The sequence below is a fragment of the Triturus cristatus genome, chromosome 3_2, assembly GCF_964204655.1.
Source record: "Triturus cristatus chromosome 3_2, aTriCri1.1, whole genome shotgun sequence".
Lineage (NCBI taxonomy): Eukaryota > Metazoa > Chordata > Amphibia > Caudata > Salamandridae > Triturus > Triturus cristatus.
Genome location: NC_140584.1, coordinates 99767585 through 99786364, shown reverse-complemented (window position 1 = coordinate 99786364; position 18780 = coordinate 99767585). Strand labels below are relative to the sequence as shown.

At 46.4% G+C, this 18780-nt stretch overlaps 1 protein-coding gene across 6 annotated transcripts in view; it reads right to left on the bottom strand.

The window, feature by feature from the left end:
- Positions 1-213: 213 nt before the first annotated feature.
- Positions 214-18780, bottom strand: part of HSPBAP1 (HSPB1 associated protein 1) — an 859774-nt gene continuing 841207 nt past the window's right edge. For all 6 annotated transcript variants that reach the window (XM_085647322.1, XM_085647321.1, XM_085647326.1 and 3 more), the window contains one exon: positions 214-1254. In XM_085647322.1, coding sequence (XP_085503448.1) covers positions 736-1254 — 519 coding nt within the window. In that variant the 3' untranslated portion in view covers positions 214-735. The remainder of the gene's footprint in view (positions 1255-18780) is intronic.

The window sequence follows — 18780 nt, the reverse complement described above, 5'->3', positions numbered from 1 at the left end:
TAGCTACTGAGAACATCTTAAATGAAGTTTCGTGATTTGTATGCTTGCATTGTATTGTCTTTCAACCCACAGCATTTTTCAGGAGATCCTGATTTTGGGACAACCATAGTGCCTTGGTGGTTTAACCCATCCCCTCAGTAATAAAGGGATAGCTCTCTAGTATCATACGTTTCTGCACACGTAAAAGCTGCACACATATAATAAAGAACTACATTTGTTCAATGCATATTTTATTTGTATCCATTTAATACTGTCTATTAAGGAAAACATTTCTCAGCTTACCATCTTTTAGGTACAAAACCAGTACGTACCTTTATGACACGGGGTATCATTTTTTATGCCCCAAATGAAATTATGCAATGCCTCTTCAACAAAAAAGAAAAACAATTCTTTCAAGGTTCTCTTTATATAGGTCTTCAGGTGTTACTTGGTAGGGTTTTGCTCTGTTTTCTTAAACGTGCCATTTACATTTGGTCTAAGAACTTGTTGAACAGCCGTTTACATGTTTATGACTGTCTACTTCATGCTATTGCAATAGGTGCAATTGGTGAAACACGTATTGAGCCTTCAAATATTGGACCACCAATATTCCATACTTCAAGGGATATTGAACACAATCTTTCACTTTAATTAAAAAAAATACATTGAGAATGAATGTCAATTTAAAGGAAATAATACTAAGAGTTACATTTTTAGTAATAAGTGTATAAAATAAAAAGAAATGAAGACTTCAAGTTAGGAGCCTTTCCTTTCCAACAGGAGATGAGCCATTAAACTGACTACTTGAGGATTAACCAAACAGTCAAGCACTTCATTTGTTGTTATAGTCTTTGGAGAATAATTGGGGTTCCCTTCAAAATCAGTGTTATCTACCAGCACCTTCTCATCTGCATTTGGTCCGGATGGCTTGTCTGTGTCATGCAATGGCTCTTCTGCTGTTTTGGCGAGTTGGCATACAAATGTATTATCAGAATCTAAATATGGCAAAGCTGGAACAAGGTTTAATCCTGGAGACATTTTCAACCACTGGTCCAGATCCAAATTTGAATGATTGTGCACTGCATGCAACGATGCACCACCATCCATACAGTCACCACCGCTCAGTTTCCTTTTCTTGATGGATAACATTGGGATTGGCTCCTTACATGGTCTGTGTGGCTTGTCTTTTGCATTAGCTCTTCCTCGATTCTCTAGGCAAGCTAATACAGCTTGGTTTAAAAACTGAAGATTGGTTGCATGTGATGTGACTTCAGCCTGTCCAAAATAAAATAATGGAATCAGTGCTCCTTTTTTTAATCAATTCTATATGAAATACATTTTACAGTTACATGAACATCAATGTCAAGTACAATTCAAACTCAACTTCTAAAGAAAGGTGAAAAAGAGTTTTTGCTTTAATATAAGTCTTTAAAAGTTATTTTTCCACTTCTTAGTTAACAGTTTTTATTTTACAAGAGGTGGTGTATCAGTTTGCTTTACTGGTTCTTGGGGTATAACTGCAGTTGAAACAATGTTATACTGAAATTATTTTAGATCTGGTGGTGAAGAAGCCCAATATATTTGCATTTCCTAAACTTTCTACATCAACTCGACTGTCAAAAACTGTCACTGCACAGTGTTAAAACTACATCCTTGAGGGGGAATCATGAAGCGAGAAGACCATACTAAAGATACAGGTCATCGTTGGCTTTACATTCTGTATATCACAGTCCTGTAGAATAAAAGTATGCTTGCTCATCAATCTCAAGGGAAACTAGTCTAAAGAACAACTTATTTCATTCAAGATGTTGTTTCAAAATAGTTATTAGACTCACAGCTTATGTCATTCGAAGTGTGGTTTGGACCACTCGATTAAGTGGCTTTTTGAACGGCTTCTTTATAGTCAGAAGAGGGCTTAATTTGAAAGCCTTTGTCAAAAGCTTGCTTAGCATCACTATAAATAGCATTCCACCCTACCAATCCCTGGCACACCAACTAAAACTCACCATAAATTTCAAATACCAAAATTAATGGGAAAAGCACTCAATCAGTTCAATGATACTGCACATTAATATAAGTCCTTAATAATTTGTAATCGTTCCCAATGTGCAGGGAAGATTCTTATGAAGCAGTGGTGTTAGATGAATCGTCGAAAGAAGTCCATAAATCATATATTGTAGAAAAATCATCTTTATTCATACATCAGAAAACAATCAAACGCTTCTAAAATCATCTCAGCCAAGTTAGCCAACCTGTTTCGTTCCTGTACGAAACTTTATCTGGACTCATATTACTGTTCGTAATTAAAGTACCAGTGTAGGTCGTTCACACAACATCAAATTAAGCTGCTTCATGAGCCCATGCTCACATTGGTATATAGATAATGCCAGGTGTAGAAGGTGCTTTGATAAATGTCATTTGTACTGTCTAGCTGTATCACCAGAGTCTGTAACAATATTGTATAGAATTATCAAGTTGCATCCACAGACCACAATAATATATAAGCCTTGAGCGCCATCAGACCAGCAAACATTTAAAAAATGTGTTACCCCCGCAGCGACAGCACCCTAAATTATGATGATATGAAACAGTATTTCTTTATTTGTTTTCAAATGTCTGGCACTTGATTATGCCTCACACATACTTTGAAGCATCAGCCAATCAGACATGTGACCAGGATTCCCACATCCTATTCGTTTACCCACACTTCATTACCCTAATCCCTCAGATAGTCTTTCACCCCAATAAAGTGATGCAATAGCCAAAAGTCTCCCCCAAAACTATCACCTTCACTTTAAATGAAAATCAGGGGGTCCGTTTATAAACTCCCTCCCTTCATTAGTGATCACAACAATAGCAACCATTAATATGCCACAATAGTAGGAGACAGTTTCATCCAGCCTGTGCCTGGTAACCAGCTGACGGTACAAACAAACAAGTTACTTAACTTCGGTAACTCTCTTTCTGGTAGAGACTTAAATCTAAATCCTCACCAATTGAATTTTCTGCCAGGTGTCAGATTGAATCCAGAAAAGCTTTAGCAGTACCCATTAATGTTGGCAGGTGTTGCTGATGGCTCCACGTCTATGTTGTTCCTTGACGGATATGATGAGCACAGGCCTATTTAGATGCCATCCATGCACTAACATCAATTGCTTTGCACACGCCCAAGCTCACAGATGCAGAGCCAATAGCAGAAGAATCATAACTAGTGTGTGAATCTTGAAGATGGGTTCTTATTAAATTAAAGAGCGCAGTTGACAGGCAGAAGTGTTAGCGAGGAATCTGCAGTTAGATAAAGTCTAAAACAGAAAGAGTGTTCCCAGGGTAAGTAAATTGTTCTTCTGACAGAGACTTCTAACTGCAGATGCCTCACCATTTGAGTAGATAACACAGCAGTACCTCCTGGGTGGTGGGTCTGCGAATGGGCTTAAATCGAAATCCTGCAAGAGTATCAGACAAAATGGCCATCTCGACGAACCTGACTATCCCGAAGGTAGTGCTTTATGAAAATATGTACCCAAGCAGCCACCTGGCAAATGTCCAGGACAAGCACCTCATGTACCAATGCAGTGGTAGCAGCATTAGCTCTTGTAGATTGAGCCTTGAACCCTCTGGGGGCGGCTTTTTGGTCAATGCATAGCAGAATTTGATGCAAAGCATGATCCAGCAAGAGATGGTCCTCTTGTGCACAGCCAATCCTTCCCAGGTCCGGCGGCAGGGGTAGGTTTACGAGCAGCAGCGTCTCTCCACGCTGGACCCAAATTGGAGTCCTCACACGCCTGCCGGTCACTGCTGCAAGATTACCTTGGTAGCGGTATAGGTTACCTTGCTGAAACCTATTAGGTATGTAGATTTTTCATGTACCAACATTTGTAGATAGTTCTTAACACTGATCCTGAGGAAGTGCCCAGACCATTATGGCAACCATGGCACGAAACATGTAGATCTCTTTGAGAGTAGGGCTTGCACAACTAGTTACCTAACCACTAGTTTCAATACCCACCTCAACCTTTCCTTTTTTTACTTAGGCTGTTTACCACCATAATAAAAACTCTTTGCTTGTGGACTAACAGTACCTATTTTATATTCACACACTTATCACTCACATCTACACACACTAGGGCCCCTTACCCCCACTGCACCCATCGGCATGACCAAAGATCCCCGCCAAAGAGCCCCAATATTGGGTGCCCGTCAGGTATTGCAGCGCCGACCTGACGAGGGGCAGGCTCAAATGATGAAGCATGACACCTAGCTTGCTGGGTGTGTAAGAGCCCTAGTTCCAACAAGGGACTTCCCCCCCTTTTCTGTTTCGACCTGCTTCACTGACAGCCAGGCCCATACTTTTTTTCCCTTGACACATGACAATACATTTTTCTCCCCCTTCTTGTCTTCGTTAGAGGAACTCTGTACCTTTTTGCATTACTACATATATAGAGCTTGGCCACAGCCAGATGCTTCTAATCTTCACCTCTCCCAGATGGCCTTCCCAACCCAGAAGCGAAGCATTGGTCACCACTGTCAGCACTGGGTGCGGTAAGGAGAAGGGTCTGCCACTGACCCACTGGCAAAGCTTCTGCAGTCTCCTCCGAAATCTAGGCCATATGTAAAGATCTCTCTTTTGCTGCTCCTACTGGGACTTCATGCCCCACTGCAGAGCCAGCTAATGCCATCTGGCATACTGGACCAGCAAGATGCAGGGTGCTATCAGACCCAGCAGCCTCAGAGTTCTCCTCACTGTAAGTCAAAACAAACGTTAAAAATCTGTATCATAACCGTAATGTCCTGGATCTCCACTCCGATGGAAAGGCACAAAACTGCATTGTGTCCAGAATCGCTCAGATGAAGGAGAGTTTCAGGGAAAGGAGTCAGGTGTGACCTCAGCACGTTGACAGTGAACCCTAATGATGAGTGGAGACTGACCGTAGTCTGGAGATGGGTGACAACTGACTTGGGTGAGCTTGCTTTCAAAAGCCAGTTGTCGAGGCAGGGGAAGACTGGAACCCCAAACCTCTGAAGCTGTGCTGCTACTACAACAGCATATCTTTAGAGCTTAAACTTAAACACCAGAGGGGTGCTGTTAAGGCCAAAGAGGAGTATGGTAAACGGAATATGCTTCTGGCCCACCGTGAACCACAAGTAGCATCTATGAGCCTGCAGAATGAGGATATGCAAATAGGCATCCTCAAGGTCCAACGCCACCATTCAGTCTCAAGGGTCAACGACAGACAAGACCTGGGCCAGAGTAAATTTAAATTTGTCCTTCCTTAGGAAGGCATTAAGAGAGCAAGATGGCATGAAGGCCACTGCGTTTTTTTCAGCACCTGGAAGTAGCAGGCATAATAACCATGGCCTACCTCCAGTGTGGCTTCTTTAGTCAAAAGAGCCTGTACTTCCTGCTGCAACAAGGACATGTGAACATCCGTCAGCCATTTTGGGGATGGTGGAAGATGCGGCAGGGTCTCAGGGAATAGTAGGGAGTAGCTCTGCAACTCAATTTGCAGGGCCCACTTGCCCCGGGAGCTGAATGTGGCAGTGGTCGTCTTGGTGGTTCACTGCAGAGGCAGGGACCATTTTGTAAAATGGAGTCCATCAACACATTGTTGAAAGGGACAACGGTTTAACCAAGAAAGATGTAATCTGTAAAATTACTAAGCCAAAAGCAACTCAAAGACCTCTGAAGACTTACAAAGAAGAGCCATAAATGAGGCAACCCCCTCAGTAGGAGTCCCCAAAAGACTTCCCAGATCCACCTCTGTTAAAATCCAGACCTGACATTCACCCAAACTTATGCACGATGCCTTGATTGTTTTGGAATGAGACCACACTTCATACACACCTTGTAGTTGTGTTTGGGTCCTAGGCATCGGAGACTGATGTCACACGGTTTTGGAAGAGACATCTTGTTCTGACAGCAACACATTTTAAACCCTGAAATGTTTGGTGGAGACATTCTGAAAAATTGCAAATATTAATCTTCACGAGGAATCGTTCCGAGTAGGCAACTCCAGACATGTGTTTTGGAGCACATACACAAGTAACTGATGTCAGTGCATCAGGGTGGTGCTTTACACAACTCCATGACATCATATTCGGGTGGAGCCCAGAGCCAAGATGGAGCAGAGGAACCACCTATCAGCACAGGAGAACTTTTTCAAGTTTCCGGAACTAGACTAATCCCTGGAAAAGATTCAAATGGTGATGAATCCACAGATAAAAGTATCCATCAGAAACATAACCATTCAATAAAATATGCTTCCTTCAGCATAACTGGGCAATTTAAGTTGCTTCACTTTTAAATCACATGTACTTCAGCGTACTTTGGTGAATATATAGTTGAACGAACTGACAGGCGTTTTACTCAATTCCTTGCTCTCAGTTCCTCAACACTCACTCCACACAAATATTTCTTCCACTCTTAGTCTTTCACTGACATTAAGTCAGGCAAAAGAACACAATAACTGTTACTTCAATGCTGCCTACTGAGTGGAATTCAATGAGTCAGCTAAAATACTAAATTCTTCAAAGTCTCCCTTACATCCACAACTCCAATAGTAAGCGAGGGAAGCTGGTTAAAGCTGTTTTGTAGTTCTTGGAACCTTTCTCAGGATAAACTTGGGGGAAGCTCTGGGTAGGGCTTAAAATGTAAGTTACCCCACAGGATTTATGTGCGTAAGCTTTTATTACAGTTATATATGAAATCTGTGTCTAATAGCCTACAGCCCTTCTTTGCTAATACTCCTGACTCCTATGTCTTTGGACTACTGCCCTCAACTGTCTCATATTGGTGATTTCAACTGTGTTTCAAGACTGTCTTACTCCAGAATTGTCTACATAACAGCACTCACAGTCATCTGATATACAGACAAATGCACACAAAAATAAACGTTAAAGCATGCATCTCATGTTTAATAAAATAAAATGTTGTAATAAAGGCAGCCTATGGTCTAATGATCAAGTTAAAGAATATATCCTCTTTAGGTAATTCATGGAGCCTTTCCTAAATGCACATATGATCTGAAATCAGGAACTACACATTTATGAGCAACAATAGGAGGTAGAAGATGAGCACGTGTTCCCCCTTAATGGAACGTGCGATCCTGATTCTGATTATGATCTTGAACCATCACACCAGCTTGCTCTGCCCAATACTCGGCTTTCTAAGTGCTTGTACAGTTCTGCAGAACTTTGCAAATGACCATAGGAGCAGTAACGATATATTTTAGAAAAGAACTAAAAGTACTAAGAGTTTTATGTTGGCAAAGGTGGAAAACAAATGATGCTAGGACCTCCCTGGGAGATGAAAATTCACTGAGTAGTAAAAGGGTTAATTTCACTTTTCTTACATTGTTAAGGGCATGATTTAGATCTTGGTAGTAATGATCCCGCCGCCGTTTTTCCTTCGGATTCCTCGTCTGCTTACTAGGTGGCCCACCCGCTCTATTTAGATGCTGGTGGGTACATGGACGAAATACCGTCGGAGTGCCGCTGTCTCCATCAGAATTACTCACCCGTGCGATGGCGTAATTGGGAAAAGTGGTTATCAGAGGGAGTACAGCCCCTTTGTCTGCTGGACCAATCACAATGTGCCATCCAACCGATGCAACTGTGGTGGTAAGATCTCCACACCTGAGCTGGCAGATTGGAAGGGATATAAGGTAGAAACTCACCTTCCTTTTCCGCCATGGACTCTATTTTCCAAATCCTACCTCTGCTGCTGCCGCTTACCTACGAAGAAAATCAACACCATTGTGGCCAGAATCGAAGGTAAAGGCCTCTTCTACCGGTTACCTTTTGACTTGTCTGTTTACCTTAGCTCTGGATTCGTGCAGTTTTTAAGTCTCTCTCACTAGCAATAGCATACCAATGTGCAATGCACACAAGTATTTACATTTTGATGTTTAAGAAATTTAAAGAAATAACCCTGAATGTAATATACTGTATTTCTAAATTTTGTGCAAGCTGACTTAAAAAACATGGACACACAAAAAAAGGACATCAATCAAAACATCTAAAAGTTATCATACAGGTGTGTTGAAATAAATTGAATAAATTGTCAGATTAAAAACATATGCATAACACATCATTGGGATAAGTGAAATGTAACAGTGTATAAATTGCACTATACAACGTGTAACGTTGACTTTTTAAACACCTGTAAAATCAATGTTAGTCCCAAACTTGACTCAGTTAACTTATGAGATACTTCTCTCATTGCTCGACTTCAAATAATAATATATAAAAAAAGACAATAGTCATCTTGCACTGTTGTGCTCTTGTTGGTAACTTGCCTCCTAAATAACTGCCACGGGAAACCTCCTCAGGAAGGGGCATCCAAAGGGCACAGAGCAGGTACCCAAATGATCTTAATTGGAGGGGTGGGTTTGGGAGGACTGGTTTGGGACAGATTGGGTTTGTTTCAGGTTTTTCAGGTTCAAAAACAAGTTTATTTAGACAAATATCCATAAAACATTCTAAAAAAAGCTCACTTAACAGTTAAAACCTTTAAATGAATCCCCTCCTCGCCGCCCCACCCCCATTACATTTCATTTTTAAAATTCTGTTTTACAGATCGTAAAAACCGAGCAATGCCAACTGCCACATCTAAATATCGCATCTCAGACAATAACTCCACCGCTTTGCTCCTATGAAGAAGATCATATTTAAAAAAACAAAGGTCTTAAAAACTTGATCCGATTTGCAAGATAGAAAACGCAGTCCATAAGAATATGCGTGATAGTACATTTAGCTTTCAAAGGGCTGGGACAAAGACCACTATTGTTCTGCACCCCAGTCGTATATAGGTGGGATGAATAGATTGGATTACATTCCACTTGAACCCTTAAAATTCCTTTTCTCAAACCTGGATCTGGTAACTGTGATAAATAATGGAAAACACAATACTGGCCAAAAGAAGCAAACGAGAAGCTAATAGATGATTTCTTCTTTAAATATAGTAAATCAATTTGTTCTAATGCCATATCAGCAGATTCTGTCAGTACTCGTTTGCCTGGAAAAGTGAGCCAGGATGTGACTGTACCACTATTTAAATGGAGGTTCTTAATTGCAGTTATTCTGGTTCTAACGGCCTTTGCCCACATACCTTTACTACTTTGGATCTCTTCCCAACACAATTTGGAGACTTTAACCACCACATCATCCTCCAACAGAGTGTTAAAGTATCTTAGAGCCCAAGTAGTGGCCGCCATGTTCCAAGAAACCAGACTGCACTCTCTCCTTATAGCCTGGACCATGGTACCTTGGGGGAGTGATAGAAGTCTTTTAAGCACTACCCCTTCCAGTCTGTCCCATTCATAGGTTGGATCAAGAGAAAATACCTCACCCCCATACAGGCCCAACGGTGGGATCTTCCCTTCATAAGCTTTTAGTAATGGGATATGGGATAGCCCCCCGAATCTACCATTGAATCCCGATAAACAAGTTGCCTGCAATAGGGCTTTCTGCTTAATGGCATCCAAATGCACGCCCCAATTCAGATTTCTACTAAAAGTTAACCCCAGGTATTTATATTGATCCACTTCTTCCACCACCTGTGAATCTAGATACCAGGAAAAACTCTGCACTTTTTTGCCGAAAATCATAATTTTAGTCTTTTCCAGATTAATGCAGAGCTTGTTCTGCTTACTATAGGAGGCCAATGCATTAAGTTTCCTCTGCAAACCAATTGGAGTATAGTCCAATAATACCAAATCATCTGCATAAAGCAGACAAGCGATATGCTGGTCCCCAATCTTAGGCGAGAAAGACTTTGATTGGGAAATAACCGTTGCGAGGTCGGCCAAAACTAGACTAAAGAGTAAGGGTGCTAAAACGCACCCCTGGCGCAGGCCATTGTCGATAGAGATTCTTTGGGACAATCGTCCTGACTTGTCTAACTCCACCTGAGCCCAATTGCCGGAGTGCAAGGATTGAAGAGCTCCAAGAAGGTATGGTGGTAGATTCCAAGCAGCAAGTTTTCCCCACAAAATATTCCTGTCAACAGAATCGAAGACTGTCCGGAAATCTACAAAACAACTGCACAATCTATGATTTTCCTCCAGAGCCTTTCGAGTAATAGCCCACAAAGCAAAACACTGGTCTATGATGGAGTGACCCTCCCGAAAGCCCCCTTGTTCTAGTGGGATTCTCTTAGTTTCGGTGACACATTCTTCAAGTTTGGCTAGGATAATCTTGGAGAATATCTTTAATGAAATATCCAAGAGGCATACAAGCCTATAATGCATTGGGTCTGTACCACTCCCTTTTTTTAAAATCGGTTTCACTATGGACCCCTTCCAGGTAAAGGGGTAAAGGTCAGACCCTGCAACCCAGCTAAACAAGGTAGAGTAAATTGTAGCCCACCAGACACTATTTGTTTTAATTATTACCGCTGGAACATTGTCAGGGCCGGCGGCACAAGAGAGTTTTATTCTCTCAATAACTGCCTTAACTTCCTTTACTGAAAACCAGTTGGCTGGGAGAGTTTGCCCGTAGATATGCTGAGGGCCATCTGAACTTAAAGGTCCCCTATATAACTCCATCAGATAGGTAGCCCACTGGGCTTCCAGAATCATACAGGCCAGAGTACCCCTGCTTTGACCATTAAACTCTTTGACCTTTGTCCAGAATTTTTGCTGATCATTTTAATAATATAATCTCCTGCATCTCCTCCCACTTCCTATAATAAAAAGCTGCCTTTTTCTTCTGCACAAGGGATTTATATTGGCGTTTAAGTTTGACAAGCTCTTGGGTAGCTAAGGGAACGAAACAATGCCTTACACTCCTTGCTTTCTGTCTCACGAGTCGTTTCAACTTTTGGCAATCCCGATAAGAATCATCTCCTCTAACTGAAGGGATGATAATTGTTGAAGATGCATAGTGTCTAAACGTGTTGTAAGCCTACGCGGGTAGGACATCTCTAAAAGAAGAACCCTCTCAGGGGATACTGGCTCACACAAATCAAGAACTGCTGTAGTTGCCCTGTGGTCACTGCCCTCATATTTTGCCACCTCAAAACTCTTATAAAGGCCAAAATGCCAAAGGGATGTAAATATTCAATAGGGCCCAAAGAGTGGCCCACGGAATGTTGCTGTTGAGTCCTTTTTAAAGCGTCCATTTAAGTAAATCAGACCATGGCTTGCCGGCCTTTGACTCAACACTTTGGCTTCTTTTTTGATGGTACCTGCGGGAAACTGTGCTAAGGGAATGTTGTAGGAATCCAACACTTCCTCCAAGTGCTGGTTTCGCTGTGCACGGCATAGACGAGCATTTACATCCCCCGCCATTATTATCACTGCTTCCGGGTATTTTGCCACCAAATGCTGGAAGGGGGATTCAAATAATTCCAGCCAGCGATTCATTTGCTGATGGTCTTCTTTATGGATATAGACATTAATAAGCAGAAAGTACTTAAGGAAATTTTTACCCACAACCATTTCTACAACAGATAGCTGCAGACCACTTGAAACGTTTATCACCTCTAATGGTCTCTTAATCACCTTAGTCGATATTAATGTTAGTACACCTGCAGATGCTCACCCCATACCCCGGGAATGACCTTTACTATTCAAGGCCATAAAGCCTTCGACTGACTGGTCCTCTCTTAACCAAGTCTCCTGAAGGAATACCAGATGGAAGGGTTTCAAACTTTCTTCCAGTTCACCGCTGTTCTTCAAGCGTTCGAACCCATGGATATTCCAACTTAGGACTCTTAGATTTTGAGAGGGCTCCTCGTTCTAGAGTAAGGTGGGCCTAATATTCCAATCACCTTCTTCCGGCGGGTGCCGCAGGGGAGAGAACCTATTACCTTGAGCCCATACTAATTGTCTGGATTGTGAGAATGGCCTATCATTTACAATGACCACTCTCAAATCAGTAGGTGAATGGCTACTTTGCTGTATAGCTTCGGGCCATAGGGGCGGGATATATGGTATGGATCGTTCCCATTGAGCTGCAGATAACCCGCTGTGCATGGTTAAAATGGCGGGTGGGAATGAACCTAGCTGAGGTACTAATGATTGAGGGTTCTTTTTTATGGGACACAGGGCCTGTAGACCTACTTTTGCTAGGTCTTCACCGGCCTTAAGTACTAGGTCCGCAATACAAGGAGAGATGAAAGAAACTCTGGAAACTTCTCTGCCTTGATCGCCCAATTGAAACCCCACAGACTCTACGTCCAACGAGGTTATCCCTGAGAGGGAAGGAATTTGTTGGAATAACTGAATTTTGGAGCGATTCAGGGGTCGAAGTTTCTTTGCTTTTTTTCATCGACAAATAATATCGAGCAGAAGTTCTGAGCTTCCTAATTGTGATCTAACTAATAAGGGATTCTTGAGCTAAAGGGTGTTCTAGGGGCAATTTACTTGAGGGCTGAGACTCAACCATCTTGTTACGGGCTACTATTTGTTCCTTACTAGAGACGGTAGAATAGACTACCGGGGAAATAGAAGATAGATCCGGACTGGTTTTAGGATGGGGTTTTACACTATGTTTTACCCTTTTATGTACCTTTTTACATGGGAGCGCATTTGCAGTGCTACTACCTTGGGGTCTGGGATGTTGGATTTGGGCTTGGGAACAGATACCACTACTATATTCCCCTTTCTTATGCATGCGTTTCTTTTTGCATACACGTTGGGCACGACACCCAGGCAAACCATTCCAGGTCCCAACCCCCATTGTACGGTATGACCTTACGGTAAATTTCGGGGGAATAAAACCATGCTGCCTTTTCCTCACAAGCATTGGGTATTTAGAAATATAAACCGATCCCTCCATATTTAACTGCCATTCGCCTTTCCCTGATATAACACTATGCAGCTCAGATGGCTCTGTAGCCGTTACTGCAGCAGGTAATTGAGTATTCATGGAGCCACCCAGATTGTCCTTAAAGGATTTTAAGGGCTTCAATTTGTGTCGAATATCATTCAAAGAATTTAGTTGGTCCACTTGATTTGTCCTTATTGATACCAAAGTTTCTAAAATCCCATGCAAGGTGGTCTGCATAAGTAACATTACGTCCAACAGAGATGATGATGAGGAGGGCTGGAGTGATATAGACCTCCCCTGCGATCCAAGCGTGGAGTTTGGCTCCCCACCATGGGAGCATTATATAATGACGTTAGGCTTCCTTGATCCTGTTGATCTTCTCGACAAGGCAACTGGGATAGAATGGAATCATCGGGACTAAATGATGATAACGAAAAGTTCAAGCAAGGAGAAGAGGACAATCTTGGACCCCCTCTTGCGGTGGTAGTTCCATTCTTAGATGAATACACTGAAAGATTTGCTGGTTGCACTTCATCCAGGCCGGTGCACAGAGGTGTCCGTGGGGGGTCTTTGCCTCCTCCTCTGAAGTCCGTTGGGCTCCATTATGGTAATGCTTAAAGACAAAGTTCCTTATTGAGGTTACTAGGGGTGTGCGTGGAACCTCGCTTGACACGCTTTGCTCATGCTGAACAGACCCCTTCTTCCTTCCAATTTTCCTCTTTTTAGTGGCTCTCCCCTGCGATTGACCTTTTGGAGCAGCAGGGAGAGGTCTCTTACTGCGAAGCACAGGGGGAGATGGACAAGAGGACATACTCATTCCTTAAAGGGAAAAAATAACAGAAAGAAAAAGAAACCAGACAAAAGTCTGAAACTTATCTCCCCCTTGAGTAAACCCCACTACCACTGTGGCCTTCACACCACCACCACTTCCTCACCACATAACCCAAAGTTCTTTTCCAATCCCTTTAGGGGATGTCTCAGTGTCATACGTGGCTACAAAAACCACGAAGGATGCTGGTCTCACCAATTCAAAGGGCCACTACACCCACCAAACGTCCAGTGAAACGTCCAGTGAAAATCCTGAAATCCGGCTGAAAAATGCCTAGGCACAGAGGGGGGTGCAGAGAGGCTCCTTTCCCCGGCCGTTGGAATCCAGTCACAGCAGGTTGCACTGTAGTTGAACACCGGGGGCCAAAGCAGAGAATTGTCAGATGACAGAGCCAACGCAGGACGCACGAGTCAATTCGCCCCGGAAGCGGAAGCCAGGCTGAACTTCTGAGCGATGAGCCGGTGGGTGGAGCAACAATGCAGCAGTGCAGCGGTAGCAGGCAAGGAGGTGCAGGTTTCCAGTCCAGGGTGGGTTTGGTTTTGGGAGGGGTGTGTATGGGTTTGAGAGGGGTGGGTTTGGAAGGGTTGAGTTTGGTTTTGGGATGGGTGGTTTTGGTTTTGGGATGGGTGGTTTTGGGTTTGAGAGGGGTGGTTTGGGGGTTTGAAAGGGGTCAAGGCCAGAACAAAAAAGTAGTGGGAACAAGGAGAAAGGATGGGTGGGAGAGGATTGGGTTTCAGAGATATAGCAAGCTGCAGTGGGAGATGTGTGTGTGTCTGTCTGTTGTGTAGTTGCATGTGGGTCTGATGTATGTTTTGTACACTTTGGGGGTGTTTCTTATAAGATGTTTGGTGTTTGGGTAAGTGTGTACATTTAGTTTTGGTTGGTGTTGAGGGTGTAGGTGTGGTTCTGTGTGAGTGTGTATGTTTAGATGAGTGTGCTGTTGAGGTGGTTGGTCAGGTTGTTGTGCTTGTGGGTGTGGTTGTGGTGCTTGTGGGTGTAGTATTGGTGGATGTGATGGTTGTGGTGTGTGTAATGGTGCTTGTGGGTGTGGTGGTGGTGGGTGGGGTGCTCGTGGGTGTGGTTGTGTTAGGTGTAGTGTCTATATGTTGTTTGGGTGAGTGCTTGTGTTTCTTGGTTTGTTTGTGTTTATGTGTTGCTTGTGTCTGTTGGAATGGATGTGTGCAAAAGAGTGGGTGTTTTTGGGACAGGGCTGAGAATTGGGGATGGGGAAGAGGCCCGAGTTGGAGCACAAGGTTGGGCAGGATGGGAGGCTGCAGTCAGTGAGGAGGTTAGTCCTGTAAATGATATCTGCAGGCCAGACATAGCACTATGAATGCCTTCGAAGTATGCTACTATTTGTTGCATTTGGCAACTAAGGACCCCGATGGCATTCAGGAGTGTAGTCTGGCCTACAGAGATGCTGCGTAGGAGATCAATAGCCTCCTCAATCAGCGCAGTCAGGGGGCAGGGACAGGTTTGGTCAACTGGGCGGGAGGGTGGAGATGGCTCTCTGGGTCATGGACAAGGATGCAAAGCTCCACCACCACTAGGGACTGATTACTTGTGGAGCCCGCAGAAGATAATGTAGAGCTGGTGTTGGACGTGGGATGTACTACTTCCGTGCCTCCTCTTCGCCTATCGAGAAGTTCCCCAGAAGTCCCTCGGTTTTAGCCCCTTCGAACTGTTGTACGGGCACCCTGTGCGAGGGCCCCTCAGCCTAGTCAAAGAAGGTTGGGAGATGGCCCCCCTAAAGACCCCTCCAGACGTCTTCAAGTACCTCCTGGCACTACGCAATCAGACCCGGCGATTCAGGGAAATGGCAAAAGCGAATCTTGAGGCCAGTCAGGAGGACATGAAAAAATGGTACGATCAAAATGCCTCCTCCGTCGAATTCGAACCTGGTCAACAAGTGTGGGTGATGTCCCCCACCGAACCATGTGCCTTGCAGGACAAGTGGACGGGGCCCTTCAAAGTGGTCGAACGCAAGAGCCCCGTCACCTATCTCATCGATATGGAGTCTCCCCGGAACCCCCTCCGGGTCCTCCACACCAACAGACTCAAACCCCACTTTGTGCGCTCGGAACTCAGCCTCCTGATGGCTACAGACAGTGGGGCGGAAGAAGACTCCGAGCCTCTCCCTGATCTCCTGAAGACTCAGGAGAAAGACGGTTCCGTGGACGGGGTCCGGCTCTCCGATGCCCTCACCCCAGAGCAACGCCAAGGCTGCCGGGACCTCCTGCTGCAGTTTGCTACTCTGTTTTCCCTCACCCCAGGGGTCACCCCCTGGTGCTTGCACGACGTGGACACGGGGGACAGTCCCCCTATCAGACACCGGGTATACCGCGTACCAGATCGGGTGCGGGCCTGCATCCAAGAGGAAGTGTTCAAGATGCTCACGCTCGGGGTCATCGAGCCCTCGGACAACCCCTGGGCCAGCCCGGTCGTGCTGGTCCCCAAAGCCGCTGCCCCCGGCACCACTCCTGAACTCCGATTCTGCGTCGACTATCGGGGCTTGAATGCTGTCACCAGGACCGACGCTCATCCCATCCCCCGAGCGGATGAATTGATCGACCGCATGGGGGCTGCCCGCTACCTCAGCATCTTCGACCTGACAGCGGGCTACTGGCAGATCGGTCTCACACCCCGAGCCCAAGAACGGTCCGCCTTTTCTACCCCCGATGGCCACTACCACTTCAAGGTCATGCCCTTCGGCATGAAGAATGCCCCAGCTACTTTTCAGCGACTAGTGAACCAGGTCTTGGCGGGGCTCGAAGAGTTCAGCGCCGCCTACCTGGACGATATCGCTGTGTACAGCCACCACTGGTCCGACCACCTTCACCACCTCCGAGAGGTCCTGCAAGCCCTCCAGCGGGCCGGCCTCACAATCAAGGCCGGCAAGTGCCAAATTGGTCAGGGGTCCGTGACCTACCTCGGACACCAGGTGGGAAGCGGTCTGGTGGCCCCTCTGCAACTCAAAATCGCTGCCATCCAGTCCTGGCAACCCCCAGTCACGCAGACCGAGGTCCGAGCCTTCTTGGGACTCACCGGCTACTACCGGCGGTTCGTGAGGGACTATGGCAGCATTGTGGGGCCCCTCACGGGTCTCACGTCCAAAAACCAACCGAAGAAGATTAACTGGACCCCCGACTGTCAAGCGGCCTTCGAGAAGCTGAAAGCCGCCCTGTGCACCGCCCCTGTGCTCCAGGCCCCCGATTACAGTCGGGAATTCATTGTGCAAACGGACGCCTCCGACCACGGCATCGGGGCGGTTCTCTCCCAGCTGAACCCCGAGGGTCTTGACCAGCCGGTGGCCTTCATCAGCAGACGCCTCCTGGCCCGAGAACAGCGCTGGAGCACAATCGAGAGGGAGGCCTTCGCAGTGGTGTGGGCCCTCAAAAAGCTCCGGCCCTATCTCTTCGGTACCCACTTCCGGGTGCAAACCGATCATCGACCCCTGCAGTGGCTAATGCAGATGCGGGGGGAAAACCCAAAACTATTGCGCTGGTCCATCTCCCTGCAGGGGATGGACTTCACTGTGGAACATCGACCAGGCCAAGACCACGCCAACGCAGATGGCCTGTCACGCTTTTTCCGCCTCGACGAGGAGAGTCCCCAAGAGGATGGGTGACTCTCCCCGCCTTCAGCTGGGGGGGGGACGCATGTTGGACAGGCCACATGAAGGGCTCGCTCCCTCCCCGCATGACACGGCCCAAGCCCCGGACTCCTAGGTGTTACCCACAAGAGCAACCCGCACCCCGTCTCCCGACGGAACTCCTGCCCCCGGACATCCATGTATCATGGGGCCGAACCCCTACCGGCTCACCCGGCCGGATCAGCCGCCATCTTGGGCACTGCGCCACGAGGCCGCGTGGCCTCAGCTCGACCCTAACCCTGGGCCTGGCCCGGCCCCGACAGCCCGGCACCACCATCCACCCAGGAGGTGAACGGACCACTTGGCAGGTCAATGGGAGAAAGAAGTGTCGATGGCTCTCCCCCGCCAGGTGCCGATCGCCCTCCAGCTCCCCCGGGCGCTGGCTCCACCCCCTGCTGGGTGTCTGGACTCCCTCATCCCGGACCCCCCGACCTCCAAGTGCGAGGGTCCGGACATCAAAGGGCGCCAGACCTATAACTAGGGCAGCTCCAGAGCAGGAAGGCAGTTGTATCCTGGAGTCGAGAGACACCGAGAAGAACTCAGCCTTGACGGACTACTGGCGCTGCCGTAGCCCTGCCTTGTGAATTATCGTCCTGCCTGCTGGCGCTGCCGCGGCCTTCTGCATCATCCATCCTCGTCGGGACCTGCTGGCGCTGCCGCGGACCGTTGTAACGACCACCTTCATCGGGACCTGCTGGCGCTGCCGCGGACCGTTGTAACGACCACCTTCATCGGGACCTGCTGGCGCTGCCGCGGACCGTGTAACGACCACCTTCATCGGGACCTGCTGGCGCTGCCGCGGACCGTGTAACGACCATCTTCATCGGGACCTGCTGGCCCTGCCGCGGACCGTGTAACGACCACCTTCACCGGGACCTGCTGGCGCTGCCGCGGCCCGTCCAAGCTAGAACACCGAGCTCGAGGATTGTGAGCTACCCACCATACCATCTCAGCTACCAGATTGGTAACCAGACTGTCCCGCTACCCCCTTTTCCCAAACCAAGAGACTAGAATCGAGGGGACCCCTGAGTCCAGACCTCCTTGTACCATTTCATCGTACCTCAAGAAATCACCTATGAAGAACGTTAAATCCTATCCTTGTGTGGTGTGTATCTGTGGGGGGGAAGTTACTCATCTGTACGATCGCTGGAGACGGCTCTCCCCGGAGACCTCTCCCCTTGTCCTCGGCCGACCCTCCCGGTCCGTCTAACAGCTGGTGGCCTCTGTGTCAGTCCCCTCACCCGCCGTGCCACTGTGTCCCTCAGTGTTGGTGGTCTCTCCAGTCCAAACACAGTGGCCGGCTGCTTCCCCGCCTATGTGGCCAATTTCTCCATCACCTGCTCCAAATGATGCTGAAAAGGCATATACAAAGGTTTTATTGTTTCTGTGTAAATAGAAGTGATACCCCCAGGAACTGTTTCACACCTCTGAATCGTTGGGCTTTGTTGTTTAGAATAGTCAACTTATGTCATCAATAAGGATATAAACCAAAATTACCTTTGTACAGTGTGTGTACAAGGCCAAAAAAGCTGAATTATTTTCATTCACA